At 44.1% G+C, this 23,966-nt stretch overlaps 1 protein-coding gene across 1 annotated transcript; it reads left to right on the forward strand.

Annotated features, from left to right (window-relative positions):
- Positions 1-16,723: 16,723 nt before the first annotated feature.
- On the forward strand, positions 16,724-23,306 carry IRX6 (iroquois homeobox 6). Its single transcript, XM_063313109.1, has 5 exons — positions 16,724-16,768; positions 18,443-18,700; positions 20,967-21,076; positions 21,563-21,870; positions 22,579-23,306. The coding sequence occupies exons 1-5, from the start codon at positions 16,724-16,726 to the stop codon at positions 23,304-23,306; spliced, it is 1,449 nt and encodes a 482-aa protein (XP_063169179.1).
- The last annotated feature ends 660 nt before the right edge of the window (positions 23,307-23,966 follow it).

Here is a 23,966-nt window from a genome sequence, read left to right on the forward strand (position 1 = left end):
ATCATGGGATTTTTAGAGGAAGATGAAAGGAATATATTGCTTATTTCATAGAACACCTCTTGCAAAAAGGCCTCATTTTGCATAGCTCTTATTTTGAATAGATTTTTAAAAAACAGATGCACTTATAATCACACAGTAAATATTAATTCTATTTTTCTTACCATTTTTTTTTAAAAAGAAGAAATGCAGTTTCCACCTATTGGCTCTTTTGGTGCCTTAACTGAAGTGTGTTTGCAATACTGTTACGACAAGTTACAATTTGAGCAATGAATCTCCTGTAATAATGCAGAACCAGCCCCACTTTCATATCACTGTATCTTACCAAACTAATGAGATTGATCATTTCATAACTTTGGTTCCGTTTTTTTTTTTATTCTTTTATATATAAAAAAAACCCTGGAAAGTCCTTATCCATTTTATGAAGAGGGGGAAAAATACCAAACCTTTGCGAAATTCATTAAAGAAGCATAAAAAATTCATTAAACAAGCGAATTGCATTCACAGCAGCTGGGATGCAAATGCCCTTTCAGCAATGTAGAACTCCATATTGGTTTAACCTTTCGTGTTCTTTTATATCCATGTGGGTGGAGATATATATATATATATATATATATATATATATATATATATATTTATTTATTTCAAGGAATAAAAATTAATTGCTGATCCTTTGATCTCCAGCTAGAGTGAGGTAGATTGACCAACAGAAACAGACTTCTAGAAGATCAACTTTCTGGTTGTTATGAAGCCCATGACCAACAAAACAGCAGATGAGCTCAGCTTTTTAGATTGTACCACTTTATGTTGCAGGCCAGGACTTGTACAACTTTAGGCACTTCCATTTAACAACCAAAAAAAAACCCTTATAGAAAACTAGATTGTCAAGAGGAATGAATCTTCTTGATGTGCTCTGAGGCCTTTTCCTTGGTTTGGGAAATGTGAAGCCCAGAAAGAGGTTGATTGACTCATCTGGACTGTGTAAGAATGTAGACTATATACAGTAGATGTCCCTCATCCCCTTTTTTTATTGCTCCATTCAGATTCAGCATCACCACATAGCGTATTTTGGCAGTTGAAAAGACTTGGGGGCTCATAGCTAATTCCAGTCATGACCATTCCTGCCCTGCCCACACCCCCATTTCTATCATTCCAATTTCTCTTTTGGTCTCTAGTTGATAAGGAGACAAATGAGGCTGCCTTCTCAGTGATGGCCCTCATTTATGGAACTCGCCGGGCAAGGTCATCTGATGGCTTGGGGTGATTATATATCATTTCTTAATACTAGTTGCTGAGAAACCGTCAGTGGCAGGGAATTATGAGTCTTCTGGAGTGAACATCCATAATAAATGTAATTAAATAAAGAAATAAATATGCTTGTAGGCTTCCTTTAGAACATAAATGGATGACAGATGGTTGTAAAACCCAGGTAGAAAACCTATAGACCTAGGCCCCATATCTTCCTGAGCATACACACAAATATACCATTGATGGCTACCAATAAGTATCAGCAGGTGTTCCATCATTTTAGGGGCATGAACTGCACTAAACCTGAGAATAAGACTGATGTAACATTTCTTCCTAGGGAAAAAAAGGAGAAAAAGCAGACAATTCCCACCTTCACCATACAGTACATACTGTATATATCAAATTGCCCTGCCTACTTTATATCATTTTCCTATCCACTCTTATTTCTGCCTTCTCCAAAAACTGTTAAGCACAGTCCCCAAGCATCCAAATAGTTTCCCACACCTGCTGAAAAGCATTTCCCTGTTTGTCCATGTTGAGAGTGGAAAAGTGGGGCAGATACCCTTTCTTCTAAGCCAGCACTGGTCACTTTATCTTCACAGCCAGCTAGTTCAATCTTAAGTCATTCAAGTTCACAACTGCATTTTCCCCATTTTTTGTACGAGACCCTTGTCTTCTTTGAATTCATAATGTTAAAAGGGAAGGCGTCATGTCTGCACATTGCAGTAATGGCCGCTCTTAAGCAAATGGATCAGTAAACAGGATAATGAAATGTGACAGTAACTTCCTTTGTAAAATGCACAATGAAACCCAATGAGGGCAATACCAAAGACATGGTTTGCATCATAGATGTGACTTCTAGAAGATCCCTGTTTAGAAGATCTCAGTGCAAACAATGTACCATAGGTCTGTTTTCTCTTTGTAGTTTATTCGTTCAGTCGCTTCCAACTCTTCGTGACTTCATGGACCAGCCCACGCCAGAGCTTCCTGTCGGTCGTCAACACCCCCAGCTCCCCCAGGGATGAGTCTGTCACCTCTAGAATATCATCCATCCACCTTGCCCTTGGTCGGCCCCTCTTCCTTTTGCCCTCCACTCTCCCTAGCATCAGCATCTTCTCCAGGGTGTCCTGTCTTCTCATTATGCAGCCAAAGTATTTCAGTTTTGCCTTTAATATCATTCCCTCAAGTGAGCAGTCTGGCTTTATTTCCTGGAGGATGGACTGGTTTGATCTTCTTGCAGTCCAAGGCACTCTCAGGATTTTCCTCCAACACCACAGTTCCAAAGCATCTATCTTCCTTCTCTCAGCCTTCCTTATGGTCCAGCTCTAGCAACCTCTAATATGGATAAATAGCCTTCAAAAAGCCGTTTGCTACTTAAGAAGGATAAGGTGCTATTTATGTGACCTCAGATGGCAATAGATGACAGATTTGTAAAGAATCTCTATAATTTAAATAAAAATACAGTGTATGTCACCTGATCAACCAGGTAAATTGTGTTTGTGCTCCATTTGCTACCTAGATGCAGAACGTTGATGGCCTTCTTGGCCCCAGTTCTTCATTCTGCCCATTTCCTTCTTGATCTTTCAAGGTGGGCTTACCTGGTTCCTGCTTCAGATATCCATATTTTTAGCCTGCTCAACCATTTTCAGGCAGATAACATGAAGCAACAATAAGCAACAATAATAACCATCAGATATAGGAATACTTTTAAACAGAAGTATGCTGGCAGTTTGAGTGTGAGTATGATGAACGCCTACCCAAGTTTCCAACCAGACTCGCACAAGAAGCTTACGGATATCTGATTTATTACTGGATAGTCTGCAAGTTCAAGAGCAAAGCGGAGAATGGCAAAAGTGCGGGTCTTTCAAACAATTAAAGCTTAGACAGGTCTAATCCCTCCCCCCAGAATCAGTAAGAGTCCACTCCCCGCAGCCTGCAGGTGTTCCTAACGGTTCCTGCCGGTCTTCGGGAAAGTGTCCTTGAACAGGCGAGATAACCCAAACAGACATTCCAAAGCCTCTACATCAGTGCCTGGTACAAAAGAACAAGAGCAGCGCCCTCCCAGTCAGCACCAGCATGGCATGGGAACTGGTTACGATGTTCACAGGAACATTGGAACAGGAACCATGACAGTGAGTCCGTATTCAATCATGAAATGCCCTGGATGAATCTGAGCTGATCGTTAGATTTCAGGGTTGTTGTATGTATCAAATGGGGGTGAGGGGAATTGTACAGTAGTTTGAGCTCCTGGGGGGAATGGGGAGTGGAAATGGAAATAATGACGGCAATAGTAATATCATTAATAATATTGTTTGGAAACAACATGAGGCATCTGAAAAAGCCCTGCTTTTTGCTCCAGTGTCTGGTTATTACTGTTTCTTTCCTGAAAATGTAAATATTGCTCTTTTCCTATGACCATCATTTCATGGCACATGCCCTAAACAGACTTCTACTTTCATAGCTAATGTTCATTCTTTTGGACAGTGAATTCTGCTTTATTTCTGAACAGACTATGTAACCTGACTTGTACCAAAGCATAGGAAATCACAGTGGTGTGCTAAAGGAGCCTCTTGAAGTGTGTCGTGGGTTTTGTTTTGTTCACGGATGGATTTTGAGAAGAAAATTGAAGCTAAATAGAAAGTACATGCCATGATCCTTCAGACCTACTGCTGTAGAAATATCTGTGTGGACAGTGGCCTGATATGATATGGAACCATTTTTAATTTCTAAATACTAATGAATATTATGAATTGTGGATGACTTGTGAAAACATTAAATGCAGATTAATGTCTTTGGTCTCTTTGGGATGACCTCTCTGTTCAGTGGTGAATTTTCAGCATAACTGAATTGTGATTTTTGTACTTGAGAGGAAACCATTAAACTGTCTGGAAGAGAACCAAAAAATGCATCCAGGGTCTTTATCTAAGATATATTAGGAAAAGCCGATCCTTCAGTGGAGAAGGAATGACATTCGGGGTCTGCTCAGCAATACACTTCATCCTCCCATCACATATTTCAGCATGAGATAGAATTAATAGACTTATAGACCTGTATGAGGCATAGTAGGCTTACCTTGATAAAATAGTGACATAATTTCCATTGGAGAGCAATTTACATCACTTTGTTTGCAACCCCCACATCAAAAAATGAGAGGCTCTTCTGAAGTGTTTAAGCTTCTAGCTTCTAGCTTCTAGCTTCTTTCTTTCTTTCTTTCTTTTTCTTTCTTTCTTTCTTTCTTTCTTTCTTTCTCTTTCTTTCTTTCTTTCTTTCTTCTCTCTCTCTCTCTCTTTCTTCTCTCTCTCTCTCTTTCTTTTTCTTTTCTCCCTCCCCTCCCCTTCCCCCCCTCCTTATATTGTTTTATTGATTAATATGGAAATTGGAAGAGTCTTCAACACATTCTCAGAAACATGGCTTCCGTTTGTACCACATTCCTCATTTCCCACCTCCATCTTTATTTGGTGCCCCTTCCCTACAATTGCCTCATTCTCACATGCAGGATGGAAAAATCTCTTTTGCTTGTTAGCTTTGCATGTGCTTATTTGTAAATCCATACCTACCCATTTCTATATAAATCAGATTTAAAGGAAACAAACACAAATTGAATCTACTATTGAACAGTTTTCTGTATGTATATATTTTCTTCATAAACCACATATTTTGTAAATATATTGATTTGGGGAGGAGTGAGCCAAGAAGAGCTTCACACCTTTCAGAAAAAAACCAAAATTGAGTAGAAAACTGCATTTAGGTCCATATCTATCCAAGAAGATCTAATCTGGATATGAGAGCTAAACAAACTGTCACACTTTTCTGCTCTTAGAGATGTTGGGAGTGTTAGCAAATCAGCATGCCTCAATTAGCATGTAAATTGAGTTTGTTCCCAGGATGCAAATCTTCATGCTTGTTAGAGGAAGCTGTTTGTTGCCACTCCCACTTCTTCTCTCTCTCTCTTCCTCCTTCTTCCACCTACTGAGGAGGCAGCAAGCATGCTGCTCTCCTCTGTCTCCATCTTGGGCATAAAGCCATGCGCCTAGCCTTTTCTTCCACACAGCTCTTAGCAGCTATAGGGCTAAGGGATCACTAAGTATAGTTAAAGAACAGAAGAAACAAGGAACATCATTTTTCCATCGAAGATGGATATAACAACCAAGAATAAAATGAGTAAGATATTCTTTTACTTATTTTTAAACTTACTCTAAATGTGATTCTTTATGCTTAGGAGAGCTAAGTGTGTCAATAACCTGTGTGTCTCTGATATGCTCATTGAAGCTATTTAAGATAATATTCTTTTTCTGTGTACAGCTTCTCAGCCATGTTAAGCTCTGCTCCATTAGGTGGTTCTAGCAGGCCACTAAATGGCTTCAAGGGAAGCTTGACAAACATGTGGATCCTTCATTTTCTCTGCCAAAGTCAAGGCACATTAGATGGAGAACATAGAAGAGGCAATGTGTCTCCAACACAGAGCTTCACTGACTTAAAACAAACTCTCAGTTCTATGATGATTTATAAAGAACTGCCTTTTCCATTACCATAAAACCATAGCACAAGGAAACCACTTCACAAAAAATAAACCAGATGTTTAGTGCAGAATTGATTAATTGATTATGTGCCATCAAGGCAGTGTCAACTCTTAGCAACCATATAGATATATATTCTCCATGACCATCTACCCCTAAAGTGGTCTTTCAGGTCTCACCTAAACAAGGTCCCAGAATTTTCTGCTCCTGAAAACAAATTCCTAGAATTACATTTAGTATTTCTGTGGAGTCCTTGGTGCTCTCTGAGCCTTGCAGTTTTCTCGCAGTCGTTTCACTGCCAGTCTAGGCAACATCTTCAGTGCGAAGAGGGAGTGGGCCTTGCTCTCAGCTTATATACCGTGGCTTGCCCTGCTTGTGTTGGTGGGGGTGTTGTCCTCTCCTTGGGAGTTCTTTGATTGGGCTGTTGTTTGCTGCTTGGTTGTTTGCCTGAGTTAACAGTTCCTTGATTAGGGTGTATTGTGCTGTTTGATGGTTCATCTGGTGTTAATCTAGTGTTGATTTTTGCATATCTGGGTGTTGATTGCTGGCAAGGGAGTGTACTGGTCTTCTGGCTTTTCTATTGTCTCTTTTGAATGGTATGTAAATGTTGTTTACCTCTGTGTGTCTGTTGATGGCTGCTTTGTCTGAGTGCCAGGCTTTCAGGAATTCTCTGGCGTTTTTGGATTTGGCTTGGTTTAGGATGCTCACCGTTTCCCAGTTGAAACCATGGTTGAGTCTGTCCATGTGTTGTGAGATTAAGGAGTTCTCATCATGTTTTCTGACTGCTAGTTGGTGTTCATGGATGCGCTCTGCTGGTCTTCTGCCTGTCTGTCCTACATAGTGGCTGTTACAGTCTTTGCATTGTATGTTGTAAATAACTCCTGTTTTTTCTTCTTGGGCTATTGGATCTTTTGGGTTACTTAATATGTTTTGAAGCATTTTAGTTGGTTTATGTGCTACGGTGATGCCATGCGGTTGTAACAGTCTGTTGGTGGTTTCTGAGATGTTTCTGATGTACAGCCGTGTTATTCTTTTCATAGTTTCTATTGGATGGGTGGTAGTGGGTTGGGTGGTGAGTATTTCTGATGGTACTAGCAAGACTTATACTGAAACAGAGGAGTACAGAGGAAATATTTTAAGTCATCATTACAAAACTAAGGTGCAAAACTGCATTTTTTATGTCCTACTTTGTATATTCAGAAGCAAACATTCTCCGGTGCCCTCTTATACTCTTTTTCACTATCTTTCTTTTCTTGTTAAACAGCTGGATATGAATCACCCTCAAGGTGTCTTTAAATGGATGATCAATAGAAAATTTTTCCCATAAAACACTGAGTTTGAAATCTGATTTTAAGCACATTAGAGATTTTTTCTAGAACCAAATGAGAGAATGTCATAATACATTGTCATCAAATATGAAAAGAAATACAGCTTGGATGAATTGTCATATTTATTTATGCGTCTATAAAATATATTGTGAAAGTCTTGGCACATTTTTGGGGAATGCCAGTTTGAACTTTGAGGAAAAGTTAAAAGCCTTAAAGGCAATAGTCACTTGATTTATCATCGGAATGTTTTTAATTGTAATTGCAAGGAGATACAGGTATTAAAGAGGCTCTGCCTGTAATGGCCACATCCTTTGTGAGGTTTTTCTCCCCCTTTAAAAATGATATACTTCTGAGATCCTCCTCTCCACCCCACCCCACCCCAATCTATTGATTTGGCAAGATTTACTGTAGATTAGAGCTGCATGGATGTGGGAACAGAAATGGTCTCAGAATCCCCAAGAGTAGAAGCTTGTAACTGTCAGTATATATACCATGAACCTTCCATGTTACATACTGTATACATTAGCAGAAAAAGAGAGAGAGAGAGAGAGAGAACAAAAAAGAGATGTTTATAAAAAGAAAAACTGATAATCAAGCTTAGAGAAGAATCCCTGAGGTTTAGGAACACTCCCAAACTTTGGACCAGATTTTACTTCCAAATTTAGCGGGTTCCATACGACTGGTCCTCAAGTCTAAAATAGAATTAAAGCATTTGTGATGGCCATTCTGTTTGTTTGATTGATTGACTGATTTCTGGATTTGATCTCAAGGAGGATGCACGCACTGAACTTTTCCAGGCCTTCACGTCTAATGGTGGCTTTGCTTGTTTTGCACTGCAAGAGACTAAGGTTGCCATACTGTGTTCCTGGAGCTCAGATTACACAAACACACCCACAAAGAAGGTGCAAGGAGAGTGTCTGCCCCTTCAGTGCTACACTTTATTATATTCAGCTGGAAAGAGAAGGAGCTTTATGTGTGCATATCACAATACAGACACAGACAATAGGGAGGATCTTCATGAATATACTTAGCACTTCTTCTCATATGCTCGAGTCATCTAGCAGATAACAGAAGGCTTAACTGCATGACTCAGGGATTCTTATCAAATATTCTTTTAACATTTGGAGGAAGAACATCAGAACACTCCTTGTGTCATTAGCTGGGCCAAAAGAAACAATAGTTTGCAACAGAAATATAATCAAAACCCAATGTTCAACTATAGAACCCCAAGAAGGGACTGATCCAGCCTCAAATTGCCCATAATGTGGTTTGTTTGGTGCTTGCCTTAGCATATTGTGTCAACTCAGCCTGTTTATAAACAATGCCTTTTTGGTGGGGCTTTGGTTTAGCATATTGCATGACTCCAGTCAATTTGGGGTGATCAAATAGTGATTAAATAAATGATGGCGTAGCACCATACATGAATTCAGCCACAGAGTTGGCATGGGCCTTGCGGACCATCTACTGTTTATCTCTGCTCTGTGTAGCAAACCTGGGTTCAAAGATCCTCAACAGATGGCTATCTCTGTTTGAAGACCTTAAGTTAGGAAGACATCACCCATTGCTTGTCTCAAACTGGTGTTAAAATTAAGTTATTTCGGCTAATGTTTAGCTGAAATCTCACTGTTCCCAGAAGAGAAGTAGAGAACAGACTTCTGCTTCTTTTTGACAACCCTTTAAGAATTCAACAAGTCCAGCCCTATCTCCTCCAGAGTCTTCTCCAAGAAGATACTGGAGGATTTCCTCTGTATGATAATAGCAGTAGGGAGACAACCACAGTTGGTTCCCTGTTATGCAGCAGAAGGCAGAGACTGGAGGGAAGTGAGGGGAGGAGAGACCCAGAAACAGAGAAGGTGCTCCTACATGGCTCACTGGCTGGCTTATACATACGGGTTAGATGCTAGATACAATCCAGAAAAGGATAGTTCAGAAAATGATTCAGGAGTACGGCACCTTCCCCATGAAGGCAGGCTTATGTTTTTAGGTCAGTGAAACAGAAGGATTGATGGCACATAATCAATCAATCCAACTGTGTACATTGAATGAAAAGACACAATGTTTGCTCACTGAATATCAAGCAGGAAAAAATATACCTCCTAAACTGGCAATGAACTAAGTCCATTAGCATCAAACATTCACTCAAGAGAGCAGTTAATCAGGAAAGCTGGTTATAGCATTCTATACATTAAGGGCTGCTGCAAGTAGCTATGGATTTGGATTTCTGAATCATGGTTCTCCATTAAAATCAACACAAAAATATTGATAGAACAGTCTACATAAAGCGCAGCAAAACCCAGCCTCTGATGGATTTTGTCTGATCTGTACTTCCTGACTTCTAAGGAACATAGGGACAGAACATGAAGAAAGAGCTGGAGGTACTTAAGGAAAAAATAAATCACAGATTTCTAGAGTGCAACAGTGAAATGACAGGAAACGTATTTTTCCTCTTGAAATGATCTTGGAACGTGTATTTCCAATATCATCTCATAATGGTCCCTCCTCTAAATTGTGCTCCAGATTTCTCCTTGACTGACAGGTCCCTGCAGACCACATTCTTTTCTTTCAAGGGAGGTGTCATAAACTGTGCTGTGATGTTCCATCCATCCATCCATCCATCCATCCATCTCTTTCTCTCTCCACCCACCCACCTCTCTCTCTCTCTCTCTCTCTCTCTCTCTCTCTCTCTCTGTCCATCCATCCATCCATCCATCCATCCATCCATCCATCCATCTATCTATCTATCTATCTATCTATCTATCTATCTATCTATCTATCTATCTAATCTATCTATGCTTCTGTGCCTTTTCTAGTATAGGTAGCAACTGCAGGCTGGCTTCTGAGAGTGTGCAGGGTTACAAACAAACAGATCAATATAACTCTGGTGGGTGATTACTCTTAAAATAAGTCAGCAACAATCAGAGCTGTTCCACAAGTAAGCCTGCACAGACTCCAGCTTGTCAAAAAAATTAATGTTCATTTGGGTTCCATTCAGCTAGATTGAAGGTGACTGATCAGTATAAATTATGTATTAGGTCTGTCCAAATATACTTGTTTATTCATGCATCGACCAGAAGCATCTCCCCTTTCTCCACCCAGCAATATATGCTCAGACATGAAGCCCAGGCATTGAACGCAGACCCCAGTTTTGCTCACAACAGTATTTTGAACCCCTTATGAATGTCAAGCCTGTGACATCCAATCTTATGTCTCTTCCCACAAAATGTCCCAACAGTAGTAGAGTAGTAGTAGTAGTAATTATAATAATGTCATATTACTATTACTACTGCTACTATACTGCTTCACCTATTGTTTTATTCACCCTCCTGTTCAGGGGGTTGCAAATTAAAACTCTTGTTGGTTAACCCAAATTTATTGAAAAATAAATAAATAGCCATGGCTTTTTGACATGTGCATATCACACCTTAGTTGTCCTTACAATTAAATATTAAATTATCCCATCCAAATCAATAGTGATTTTTCAAGATCAAATTGTTTAAAGACAGCCCCAAATCATTCTTTTCCCCCTTCACCGGGAAATTGAGACTGGAATACCGGAATTGTTTAATGAAGGGTTTGTGCCAGGATTTACAACTGTTTCCCTCCAACAGAAAGGTTTCATAATATTTAACAGATTATTTTCCCAGCCTGCTAAATGACATGAGAGAAATTCTTTATAACCAGCATGAGAACAACTAAGACGCAAAAGATAATGTGAATTCCGAAACCTCACAGAAACATATCAAGTAGTTGGTAAGGAGAGTTAGAAGTTGTGACAGATTTAGGAACACACGGCAAAAGTGCAAAGGATAATTTAAAGTGATCAAATAATACAAAACTCATTTACACGTATGTGTCTGTGTATGTGTTATCTATATACACATAGATTACAGCACAGATAAAAATTGCTAAAGGGCAATAAAAGAATTTAATTGCAATGCCTGACAAAGGTACCCTCAGCTGCCAGATCTTGCAGGCAATTAATCCTTTTTCTCCTTTACTTTTTAAATTAATGAATGTAGTGATTTACATTATCTAAATCACACACACAAAAAAATGATTTCTCCCCCTCCCTCAATTGTAGAACACAGCTTTGGTTTCAGGATTCTGATTTGTTCGTAAAGATCAGAGGCAGGCAGATAAAATACATTGGATTTACGAAAAAGACATCCAAATAAAGATACTATGCACAGTAGCTGTCAAAAATTCAACACGGTGTGTGGCAAACTGCTATATCTTACATTAGAAGAGAACCACACATGATTAAAATATTTAGAAGTCTGTTAGATATGTACCTTACACGTCTGATTCTTCCATTGCGTGTTTATTATTGAAACACAAACACACAGAACGTGGGCACACACTCAATATATTCTCAGATTCTGAACATGCATGTAGAGCCAAGTAATTTAAAACAAGTAATTTTATTTCCCTATAATTAATACAATTCCACTAGGAATTTATGCCATTGAATAATTAGCCATGATTTCACCCAAGGGTCCTCTTAATGACAGTTTATATACTGTACTCTGTTGAGCAGATGAATTATCTGGGAGTTTAGACATTGCAGGAGGAGAGCTAGGCAGCCAAACATCAGAAGTCTGTAGCACTTTTTCTGAAATCTGTTAGTTGGAAAAGATGCTACCAAATTCCTCCTTATTTTTAAGGAGTTGTGATGTCCTGTGATATCAGCGGATGAGCAAGCTTCAGCAACAGATTTTACTGGAGCTAAACCTAGCCAACAGAAGAAAGGTTTCACCTAGAGCAGTGTTTCTCAACCTAAGCAACTCTACCAAGTGTGGACCCATCCTGGCTGGGGAATTCTGGGAGCTGAAGTCCACACTTCTTAGAGATGCCAAGGTTGAGAAACACTGACCTAGACAAAGGTTGAGGAATGTGTGCCCATCTAGATATCTGGGCACACATATATAGTAATAACTCCCAGCATTCTTCACCAGTAACTTTTCTCTCTGGGGCTGCTGGGAGTTGTAGTTCACTGCTCTCAGCTTAAGCCCATTACTTGCCTTGCAAAACCAACAGCAGATGATACTTTCTAGTATCAACATTAAGGTTGCTGTTGAAATGAAGCAGTGTCCTCTGGATGGGTGCCCTCCAGATGTAATAAACTCAAGTTCCCATTACTTCCAAGCAGAAGGATGTGAATTATGACAGAACACATCTGGAAGATGTCTGAGTGAAGAAATCTGAAAAGATAGAAAGTTGGGGGGGGGGGTTGTTTTTATAAAAGGTAACTGTTCTACAGCCTAATATCTTTCTGTAGAGAAGCAGGGGTGGGGGTGATTGAATAAATGAACAGCCCTAAAAAGATTCCACAAGCCCACTAGAATAGGAAAGTGGAGAGAAAGGGATAATAAAGTTTGCAATGAAATTTCAGTGAGAGAGAACGTGGCACTAGGAGAAATTTTTACCTGACAAAGCAAACAGTACTGCATTCCCTACAGAAACAGGTTGACTTCTTTTATTCCTCTTTTCTGGGGGAAGGTGGGTAGAGAAGGGGAGATCCTTCCTTTTCCAATCTGGATCTAAAGCCCTTTGATCAGATTTCTGTCTCCACATGCAGCTTTCTAGCGCCACCCCTAGAGGATGCGGGGAACTACATCTGTTCTTTCTTTCTTTCTTTCTTTCTTTCTTTCTTTCTTTCTTTCTTTCTTTCTTTCTTTCTTTCTTTCGATTTGTCTGGCCACCCCTCTTGCAAATGCAATTCTGGATGGAATTTAAGAACAATATTTAAAAACAATATTAATATCTTTCTGTCTCTCTCACACACACACACACGTCTTCAAGTTACAGGATCCAGTGTATTTATCTGCTTGTTTGCTTATTTATATGATCCAAACGGCCATTGCTGCAAAAACAGCGGTGGGGTAGAAGAGAATTCTCTCCCATTCAAAATCTGTTACAAACGAGCGGCGCGTGACTCTGAGTGGGTAGGTGGGTGTGTGCGCACGCGCGCGCTTTGGCTAGGTCAGTTTCTGGAGCCCGGTTCACACCATTGGGAGGGAGAAGAGACCCAGGCGAGGGAAAGCCCCTTATTGAAACTTGAAGGCAGCCAGCAGATCCAGGACACCCAACCCGAATTGGAAACGGGCCCAGAAATGGGAAGCCAAAGCTGAGGACGCGGGGGAAGCGACTCCGCCGCGCAAGGACTAGTCGTGGGGACGGGTGGCGTGCATATTTTCTGTCACGCATTCAGCACTGCAGACTTTTTAGAAGGAGAAAGTGAGCCGAATTAAGGCCTCTTGGTTTGACTTTATGCACACACAGAGAAGTTTGCAAGGAGTGATGCTCCGGTCCTTTTTTTCACATTTAGCGAGGAAAGACTCCGGAGTCGCTTCTGTTTCTTGGAGGCGGCGGCGGCGGCGGCGGCTCCTCCGAATTGCTCAGGAGGATGGCTCGGAACTTCCCCCGAGCGGAAGAGGTGCCTTCTGGTTCTCAGCCGCGGCCAATCTGCTCCCACTCGGGAGTAATGCCCTGTGCGCCTCAACTCCGGATTCCTGCTGGAGAGCTTCGGCGCCCGGCGATCAGAGCCGGGCCAAACTCGCGGGGCTGCGTCCCCTTGAACTGGCCAGGTGAACCAAGGCCGCTGCGGTTCTTAAGTGAGGCCGAGACGCCCCCAGGCATGGGCCTGCCCAGGACGGCCCCGCCCGCCTTCCAGGACCATTTCATTTCTTCTGCGTCGCCTCCCTGGATCGGATCCGGGCAGATTTCGGACTTGCGCAACCGGCTCAAGCTGATCATGATGAAGAGGAAGAGGAAGAGGAAGATGAGGAGTGAAATGGCTCTCTACATACACATATACATATGTGCATATATGTAACTATACATGTGTGGTATGTAGGAATAATAGATCCTCCCCACCCCCTCTTCCTGCCATGAGCTTACACCAACTATGGTCAGATATAAATCTCAGATGATCCCATGGACGGCCAGCAGCTACCATAATAATTTCAATCTTGTGCATCTGAGCAGTAACACCAACCATTCCTTTTCTTACAGTATTCATCAGAATGCAATAATTACTTGCTCTCCTCCTCCACTGATCTCCATGGGCAGAGCCTATGCAACCTACAAGGAGACTAGATGGGATCTCTGGCTGGACAAACTTGGGTTACATCTTCAAGATCCCATCATTCTCAGTCATGAAGGGGTTTTGTAGTCCAACATACCTGGAGCTGATGGAGGAGATAAGGGAGTGTGTATGGTTCTCCAGACGTTGAATTACAGTCCTGTGTCAGCCCTGAATATGGGACGATGGGAACTGAAGTCCAGTGGGGTCCTTAACCCCAAAGGTAGCAGAATCCTTCCTGCCACCCTCCAGGTTTTCTTCATTTTAACCATGTCCTCCTTGATGGTGGCCCTTCCATAGGTGCCTGTCTCCCAAGCTTTTGAGGTTCGGCCTGTTGCCTGGGTCTAGCTTTGAGGTGAGGTGTTGCTCAGCTCTCTGATGTCCTTCAGATGACAACTCTACTTCCCCATCCTCTCCAAGCAGGTAGCATTGGGTTGCCCTTGGGTTTGCCGGCAGAGTGTTTGAAGTTGATTTGTGCATGGGACCTTTCCTCCTTCCAGGATGGAAGCGGGAAACTGAGGTTAGGTGCCCTGCCCTTGTAGCCCAGGAAAACATTTAACCAAACTCAGTCCTAGATGCCATTGACAAATAGGACAGAGCAGTGTTTCTCAACCTTGGCAACTTTGTTTGGACTTCGGGTGTGGACTTCAACGCCCAGAAGTCTGGGCGTTGAAGTCCACACATCTTCAAGCTGCCAAGGTTGAGAAACACTGGGATGGCGGGGGTGGGGGGGACCTTTGACATTCATACAACTCCTTAACCAGGAGTTATACTGTGTGTGTTGCCTGCTGAAAGTGAAAAGATGCAGGGTGGGGGGTTGGGGTAGAGATACTGCAAACTAAGAGACACTACGGACGCCCCTTCCTCTGGAATCCGCCTCTTAGACTTTCAGGATAACTTCCCTGGGGAGGGGGGACTAGAAGTGGGGACATAAAATTTTCTAGTCAATCAGTCAATCAAAGAGAGCCAAGATTGACCACGTGGGCGTTTCCAGCGTGCGCCGGAAAGGTCTCTGCCCTAACGGACTCCTGCCTTATTTCGGACTCGGTGCGAGCAGACACCAAAAGGCTCAAATCCAAGGCGTCCCCTCGCTTCCGTTCATCTTCCTTTATCTCCTTCCAGTTTTATTTTGCTCCCTTTCCGGTGATAAACTGGAGTGCGGATCTGGCAGCGGGGCAGAAGCTTAGCTGATCGCGGCGGCGGTCCGCTAGGGAGCCTGGCTGGGGATTGTGTGTCCCTGGGGGTTGGGTTGGAGCTGGAGAGGAGAACTCTCCAGGATCAGGAGAACACCCAAAGCTCCCGCAGAGCACCGAACAGGATGCGCGCGGGTCCTTCCCGTGAAAAGCTGGGCGAGGCCGTTCAAGATAAACGTGGCGGGTCGGTGCTTAAGCTTGTTGTGCGACCCTCACCAATGCGGCTGATAAACCATGATTTAGCGAATGGGGAGAACACAGCCAATGGTAATTTATTCATTATGCTTCACTCGCGTTTTTTAACCACCTCCTGGTTCTTCAGGTCAGATGTGAACCATCAGTTCTGAGGAAGGGAGGGAGGGAGGAAGGAAGGGAGGTAGGTCCAAGTACCCTGTGCCTCTAGGTTAGGCATTATTGCCCGGTTACCCTCTGATGGAGAAGCGTAAGTTTGGATTCTGTTCAAAGGGAAGCCACCCCCACCCCACGAGGGCTTCCTCGAGGGAGGGAGAAAGAAAGGAGGGGAGATTAATCCTCCACCCCCCAAGCAATTTAGAGACCAACCGCGTGTAAGCAAGCTTAGCTCCCTGCCCCTCATCTTTCTTTTTAATGACGCGCACTCTCCGCCCGTCCTTAAGCTGGCGATATTCCGGGGCTGACTGGCAAAAAATTAGGGATTTTCTCCTGACGTCACTCGGCTCCCCAGCTCCGGCTCGTCCAGCCTTCGGTTGGGCGGTCGCCTGCCTCGACGCTTTATCCCTCTGCACCGGGCGGGCGGGCTTCCCCCTGCCCTCCCTCCCCAATTCCTTGCCAGCAAACTCCTGGCCCTTCCCCCAAACTCTTTGCCCCGTGCTGGGGAGCTGCGGCTTGCTTTTTTTCTTCGCCCCCCCCCCGCCCCAATTCCAGCCCTCTCCCTTATCTTTGCATCTAACGATGCTTTCCGGGGAGCTTCGATCAGGATGAGGAGGACGAGGCGACGGGCGGGGGGGCCCTCGGGGGGGGGGCGGCTGGAAGCCTCCTTCCCGCAGATGCCCGGCGCTCGCCCGCAGTTGCCACTGACGTCTGGGTGGGGGAGGGGAGAAGCAGCTCAATAATCCGAAGCAGCGGACTGTAGCAAGCAGCATAAATCCTCCCCCCGTGGCCCCCCATTAAGTGGCACAGTGGGTGGAACGAGGGGGGGTGAAAGGTGGGGCAGGAGGAGAAACGGGGAGATTCGTGGCAGAGGATTTGGGAAGGGGAGGAAGGAAGAAAACGGGGGGAGCCCTCCCCCCCACCCCACTCCTTCGCCTCACTTCCGATCCAAGCGTTTCGATTTGGTAACCCGCGCGCGCACACGCGCATCCACCTTGGCCAGCCGCGATGTCTTTTTCCCAGTTTGGCTATTCGTACAGCGCTTCTTCCCAGGTGAGTGCAGCAGTTTTGCGCGGAGCGATGGGTGGACCAGACCAGTTCTTTGGCGAGAGGTTCAATGGCCAAGTGTCAGCTTTTTCCTTTTGGGGGAGTGGGGTTTTAAGAATTTGGCTTTTCTGGGTTGGTTTCTTCGAGCGGCTGGAAGGAAGAGGGGCGGCGGCGCTCTTCTCCGCTTTGATCCTGGGACGAGGGACCAGGGACCGGGGGGAAGTGCGCGACTGGACCTCAATGCATACATGTATGCGCCGGATCCTGAACGTTATGCGACCGGAGCCCACTCCCAGTTCATGCGCGCCTGCCTTTTTCATGTCTCCTGCCCCAGTTCTATTGATTCAACAGGAATAGGATCACCCCTCCCCCGCCCCCCGCTGCTTCTCCCGTCTTCCCCTATCTCTATTATCCCCCGGCCAAATTGAAGGGGAAGCCGGTTTCCGCGTTTGGGGAAGAGTTCGGGAAAGGATTGACTTTCACTGATCTAAACCCCCCGTTATCGGCAGCTGAGCGAAAGCGGCCAGGTGCCAAAAGGGTTCCGCATGTAAGCAGATAGGGATCGATCACTTTCTTTTCTCCCCCCCCCCCCCGCCGCCCCCCGCATTGATTGGGAATATTGAAAGTAAAAGTTTGGCCAATAAATCCAGTGGCTTGGAGGGTGGTTTTCTGAGAGACGAACTTAGAAGTCTGGTCGGTGTCAAGACTCATGCAGGTTGTAACGTTTGGACCGACTTCTGCAGCTCGCTCGGCCGTCAGTCCCGACTTGAAACAGGACTCCCTCCGGGGATCTGTGGGCTCTCGCCAATCCGGATTAACCGGGACATTCCGATTCCATTCCGGGGTAACTAGCGGGAGTCCGGGAGCCCTTATGGATTTCTTGTGTGAGCGAGATTCCCTACAAATATAAAAACGCAATACATTGCATGGCAGAAGGCAATTTGCAAACGTCGCTAAGCCCTTTGAAATCCCCGACCCATATTTCTCCCACTCTTCCTCGGATTATTTGCACACCTGAGGCCAGAACAAGTCGGTTTTCCTTCTTTTGTAGGGGGTTAGGGGGAATCTTCTTGGCTGATTCTAGCCCCCCCCCCTTTTTTTTTTTTCCTAATCTCTTTCTACATCCGAGGCGTCCTTCTTATTTGAAGCCTCCTTCCTCTCCCTACCCAGCCCATCTCTGGCTGAACCCAGCAGCTATTCCCTTGTGTAAACCTTCCCCGGGCTTGGCCTGATCATTTGCGGAGAGGGGGTGGCGTCTTTGAAGTTTCTCCCTTCAACTGGGCGAGAGGGGAAACCCTCCGGCTCTCTCCGAGTGCTGACTAATTTAGGACGGCAGGAATTCTTGGATGAGTTTTTTGTTTGACTTCCGACTCCCTCGCCTATCCGTTCTTGCTCCCACCTTTTCTACTAAACCTCTTCTCACCCACCCACCCACCGCAGCTCTCTCGGCCAACTGGATCTCTCCCTGTTGACTCGGAAGGAAGCTTAACTTGTTTTTTTTTGGGGGGGGGGGGTTATCAGGGCTCACAGTATCAAAGTTTTTGTAATTAACCCCGAACTCTCTCTTCTTCCCCTTCCCCTCCCCCTCCCCTCCCCCTTCCTTTTCCCCTCCCCCTCCCCCTCCCCCTTCCTCTTCCTCTTCCTCTCCTCTGTGTGCTTCGCTCTTTTTCCCCAACGCAGATTTTCGTCTCGGCCACTTCCAGCGCCACGTGCTGTACCTCGGGTTCCCGCGCTGCCTCCGACGTTTCCTCCGGGTCTTCCCAGGCGGCGACCCTCGGCTGCACCTCTTACGAGAATCGGCTGCTGGCCGGATCCAGAACGGAGCTCAACGCGGCGTTGGGGATTTACGGCTCGCCCTACGCAGCCGCTGGGGCCAACCCGGGTTACGCCAACTACTTGCCTTACAACGCCGATCCTTCCAGTTTCTACACCGCGCTGGTGAGTTAACTTACCGCTCCCAAAGGCTCGCTAGAAGAACAGGAGAGGAAGGCGCTAGTCCCTGCTGACCGGGGAGGCGCCCATTTGTATTCCATCTTTGCAATAGAAAAGGGAGGTAGAAACATGGATGCCAAATGGATGTTTACTTGAAAGCAAGTATTTTTCGGTTCCACTGCATTTATGCTTCAGGAGGTACTGCGGTGCATTCTCTCGTGAAAACGAGGCTGTTCAGAGGGCCTGACATTCTGGAGAGTCACAGTCCTGAGGATGGCTATCAGAGAGTAAATTTCATTGAAGTCCAGAGGAGAGTTTGGTGTAGTGGTGAAGGCACCAGGCTAGAAACCAGGAGACTGTGAGCTCTAGTCCTGCCTTAGGCATGAAAGCTGGCTGGGTGACCTAGGGCCAGTCACTCTCTCTCAGCCCAGCCCACCTCACAGGGTTGCTGTTGTAGGGAAAATAGGAGGAGGAGGAAGGAGGAGTATTAGGTACATTCCCCACCTTGAGTTATTTATAAAAATATTAAAGGATAAAAGATCAAAAAAAAAAAAAATGGGAGGATCAGGTCAGTTTACCCAGGGTGCTTCAGCTTCACCCACATTTATCTTTAGGGAAACCTACTGAATCATGGATTCCTGGAAAAAAATGACAACGAAGAATGGAACACTGATAGGATGTTAGGGTGACCATTAATAATTTTGGATTGTAAATGACTTGGAGGCAGGGGCCTATTCTCCTCCTCTTCCTCCTCTTCCTCCTCTGTGGTCCACCAGTGACTTCTTAAAAATCAGTTCCAAAGTATTCAGATAAAAGTCCAAAAGGGGAGAATGATATTCTGTTTTGCAAAGCAACAGAAAGAGAAAGTGAGGGAGAAAGAGAAGGAAAAGAAAACAGAAAACCTCTCTGCCCTGAGCCAACTGCCTGTCAAAAATGCCCAATTCTAAGCAAGCTTACAAGCCCCATTAAATTCACCCACTTACCGTAAAGTGATTGAATCCCCATTAAATTCAGTGGGATTCAATCACTTTATAGTAAGCGATTAGATTCACAGCTCCTGATTCTGTTGTATAAAGAGAAGTCTTACTCATTTTTTAACCTGCTCCCATTCAATAATAAATAGTAATTACGGCTAGCTAATTGGGACTTCATCATTAAGATTTTAACGTGGCCACCCAACAATACTCAGAGGCAAGTCCAGTTGTATTCTTGGGGTCTGGGGTCTTGCTCTTTAAGTTTACTTAGGATTGCAACTTTAGGAGGACAACAACGAGAATTATGAGAAGGGGAAATGGCATAAAAGGCAACACTGCATGAAAATGACAAGGGATGTTGTTTGGGGGGTGAGTGTGAGGGGTCGGGCTATTGCCACGCAACCCCCTTGTTCTTCAGTCACCGGGCCACGTCCAACTTCCCATTTCCCCATAATTTCACCAAGACTGTCATCCCAGGCAACCACTGTGTCATCACTGAGAATATCTAACGACCTTATCTTCTGCCAGCCCCTTTTTCAGTTGGCTTTGATTTTCCCAGCCATCAGGGTCTTCTTCAATAGCTTTTGCCTTGGTATTATTTAGTATTTAAGTTTTAGTTTTATGGCAAGTGTTTCGACTGAGCAGACTGGCTTTTCTTCATCTGGTTTTCAAATCATACTTTTTCTTTATTCAGTCTTCCCAATGGATCAGTTTTCACAGTCATATGTTACAGCCGGGACAAATCATGGCCTTGATAGGACATCACCGTTGCCAGTGTAAATTCCTGCACTTTACTGTTTTGTCTAGATGTGTAATGTTTCTCCAAAACAGCAGATCTCTCTGTGGAATCCAACCCTAAACTAAATCCCAGGACAGATTCAAGTGTGATTAAATTAATAAGCATAGCTTTACAGGCATATCCCAATTACGCTTGTTCGTTAATCTGGATTAAGGAAGGGCCATGGGAAGTGTTACTGCTAATAGAGATTGCTATTAATGATTCAGCTCACTTGTCATGTTAAACCACGATTCACTTAACCATGCCCTTAGATCATGGTTTGCTTAATATTTGTTGAATACATTTAACTATTTAGATTTGCAGGACCCCAAATCACAAATCCTGGTTGATAACCCACAACTGCTGCCTTCATACTAGGCATTAAGCCAAAGATGAAACAACCCACATGATAGCTCAGTACAATGTATGAACCCGCTTTCCACATTGGGCATTTGGGAAAAGGGGTGCAAAAGAGGTGGATGCACACCCTTAGCCTTTTATCTGGTTTCCCCCTGCCTAGAATTCCCAGTATGACCTGAAGGACAGCTCACCGGGTTTACACGCAGGGATTGTTCAGCCAACAGCAGCAGCCTATTATTCTTATGATCACTCTTTTGGCCAGTATGACAGGTAAGAGATTCAGCACTTAAATCTGGCACGGCAGCACTCTTCCTGTTCCAGCTGACAAGTGTCTGTGTGTTTATATACGTATTTGTGTGTGACAGAATGTCATTCCAGAATGCAAGCAAATGGCCAAGCTGTGATTCTGGGCATGATAGCCTTGAAGATAAGAAAAGGCATGATGTCCCCAAATCACAGGCTGACTGCAGAGAATGAGGGTTGCAGTCCAACACATCTGAAGAGGGTCAGATTGGGGAAAATATATCACAGTCTAACCCCCTCCTCACTAAGAGAGATTCAATGTATTGTGCAACCCCCAACCCACCCCCAAATGAGAGAAGGAGAAGGAAGAGAGGTAGAAGTCAATCAGGCTAAGCATATTGTGTGAATACAGCCATTTGGAGTTGTGTTTCTTTGTTTCTTTGGATAGTCTGTGAAGTTTTGTGTTTCGCCAATGGAAGAAGCCATCTCAACTCATCTTCATCTGCCTATTAGGTATGGAACGGTGGACTTTAGCAACTCATCCAGGCGCAAAAACGCTACCCGAGAAACCACCAGCACACTGAAGACATGGTTATATGAGCACCGCAAGAACCCCTACCCAACCAAGGGCGAGAAGATCATGCTGGCCATCATCACCAAAATGACCCTCACCCAGGTCTCCACCTGGTTTGCCAATGCCCGCCGGCGCCTCAAGAAGGAGAACAAGATGACCTGGTCTCCTAAAAGTAAAGCAGGAGACGAGCAAAGAGAGGGAAGTAAAAGGAACGGGGAAGACTGTAGCAGTGAAAATGAAGACAAAGGTAAGAGCAGAAAGGTAGTATCATTTTTTCTCCTACAAATGGGAGATAAATTTGCAGTATAGGATATAAGAGAAGTTCCATCCTAAAGTCCTTTTGGTACAGCATTTTACACTCCACAGCAGCCCAATGAGATGACTTCACAAGCACTACAAGTATGGTTGAAATCAACAGTTTTCTAAGAGTTCTGAAGCTGTGACCTTCCCCGCATTCAAATGCCCCTATTCTAATTCACAATTAAGCAACTTGAAGCCCCCTAGATAGTGTATACTACAGCTCCCATCAGGTCTTGCCAGAACAGCCCCTTAAGGATGATGGAACTTGCTATCCAACATCTGGAAAGCACATGTTCCCAGCCCTGACTTAGAACTCCTGTTCTGGGTCATTTTTTTAAGGAGAATCTCTTATTTCTTTCTTTGCCCCTGCCCCTGGTATCTATAAATAGGGACCCTTTTCATCTGATCACAAGGTTCTGTTTATTATAACTCAGTTTCCTATCTCTACCAAAGAAAAACTGACCTGTCCCCTTGACAGGTCACTGAGCTACATTAATACTTAGGAAAATATGTCAGCTTCATTTTGATTATTTTGTGGTAGTCCCTAAGAAACCAAGTTAGAGACATCTCTGCATAAAACCAACTTGACTTGCACTTAATCAACTTCTTAAGGTTACTGTTTTCTGTCCTTTATCCCTTCTGTTTCAAATGATAGACCCCAAAATCTGCAAAGAAGAAAAGGAGTTGCAACTGAGTGATCTGGAAGACTTAGAGGAGGAGGAATCAGGTGTGAAGGTTGAGGATGAGCTGAAGCACCTGCATCAGGATGGCCTCATAATTGGCCGAGCATTGACTGAATCTGAGAAAAGCAGCTGTACTGGGAGCCCAGCCAGTCATTTTCATACCTTTTCTTGTGCCAAGCAACATTCACCAATTACAGGGGACTTCTGTGGCCACAAGGGGAACACCATAACAGGCAGTCTTGGAAGTCAAGGCCAACTTTATGAAGCTCCAGAAAAGCCCCGCATCTGGTCCCTAGCTCATACTGCAGGAGCCAACATGCTTGTGGGGTCCACCAGCAACCCTGCTCAAAGGACAGAGAGCCCCAATTGTTTGGTGCTCCGTGGAAGGTGCTCTGGGTCTGACGGACAATGCAGTGAAGGGAGGCCACTGGGCAACCTTGTGAGAACACAGGCCATTCATGAGAAGGCCTTGGAAGAGCTGCCACAAGCAGCTAAAATCTTTAAGAGTTCAACCTTCAACCTCCAGTCCATTGCACTGAACTATGCTCCATACCCTGTGCTAGGGGAGACATGTCAGTATGCAGCAGGAACAGAAGGTAGTTACCTTGGGAACTTTTTCATTTTCTTTTATTCTGATACAGTCCTCAGTTTGACGAAAAGAAGTTCACATGAGGTCCAGAACTCCAACACTGATGTTTAAACTCAGGAGAGACCACTGAACACTTAGCCATTTTCTGAAGTAGTTATTGGTCTAACATTCTCCTCTCAATTTTGGCAGCATGAAGGAAATATGCCAGCCTACTTATTTTGAAATGGAGCTTGAGGAAGCTTAGCTTGTGTTTGGAGAAAGCTTTGACAAATAGGTGGATTTGCACAGAGAGAGATGCTGAGGTGGCCAGCTGAGTTATGACATCCTTCCTCCTCTTTGTATGCAAAAATGATGTAGATACAGGAGTTCTGTCAATTAACAGAATATCTGGGTTAATACAACATTCTCAATCCTAACCTAGGTTAAGAAAACATAAATCCCATTTTCATATAGCTTCTTATGGCCAAAGAAACTGTATTGAGTAGATTCACACTTCACTTATTAAGATAATGATTGGGTACCCACAACATGCTGTTTTTTAAAAGTCTGGTTAGATCAGATTTTTACCCCAACCTGATGCCCTCCAATATACTAGAATTCAGCTTCTATAATGTTCCAAGCTGATCACTTGAAATTTTGAGTACTGATGAATTGTGGTTTGTCATTTGGCTGCAGCATGCTGAGAAAGCCATTTTATATAGTCTGCTCCCTTTTCTCCCAGACATATAATTATCTTTGTGAAGCTGTCCAGAGTCATTTTGGAGCTGGTAG

This window comes from Candoia aspera, chromosome 11, assembly GCF_035149785.1.
Source record: "Candoia aspera isolate rCanAsp1 chromosome 11, rCanAsp1.hap2, whole genome shotgun sequence".
In the NCBI taxonomy this organism is placed as follows: Eukaryota; Metazoa; Chordata; class Lepidosauria; order Squamata; family Boidae; genus Candoia; species Candoia aspera.

Excerpts from the sequence above, each read along its gene's own strand:
- IRX6 (XM_063313109.1), top strand. The coding sequence starts at position 16,724 with ATGTCTTTTTCCCAGTTTGGCTATTCGTACAGCGCTTCTTCCCAG. Across the intron at positions 16,769-18,442 it reads CGTACAGCGCTTCTTCCCAG|ATTTTCGTCTCGGCCACTTC; the intron begins GTGAGTGCAGCA and ends TCCCCAACGCAG. Across the intron at positions 21,077-21,562 it reads TCTTTTGGCCAGTATGACAG|GTATGGAACGGTGGACTTTA; the intron begins GTAAGAGATTCA and ends TCTGCCTATTAG.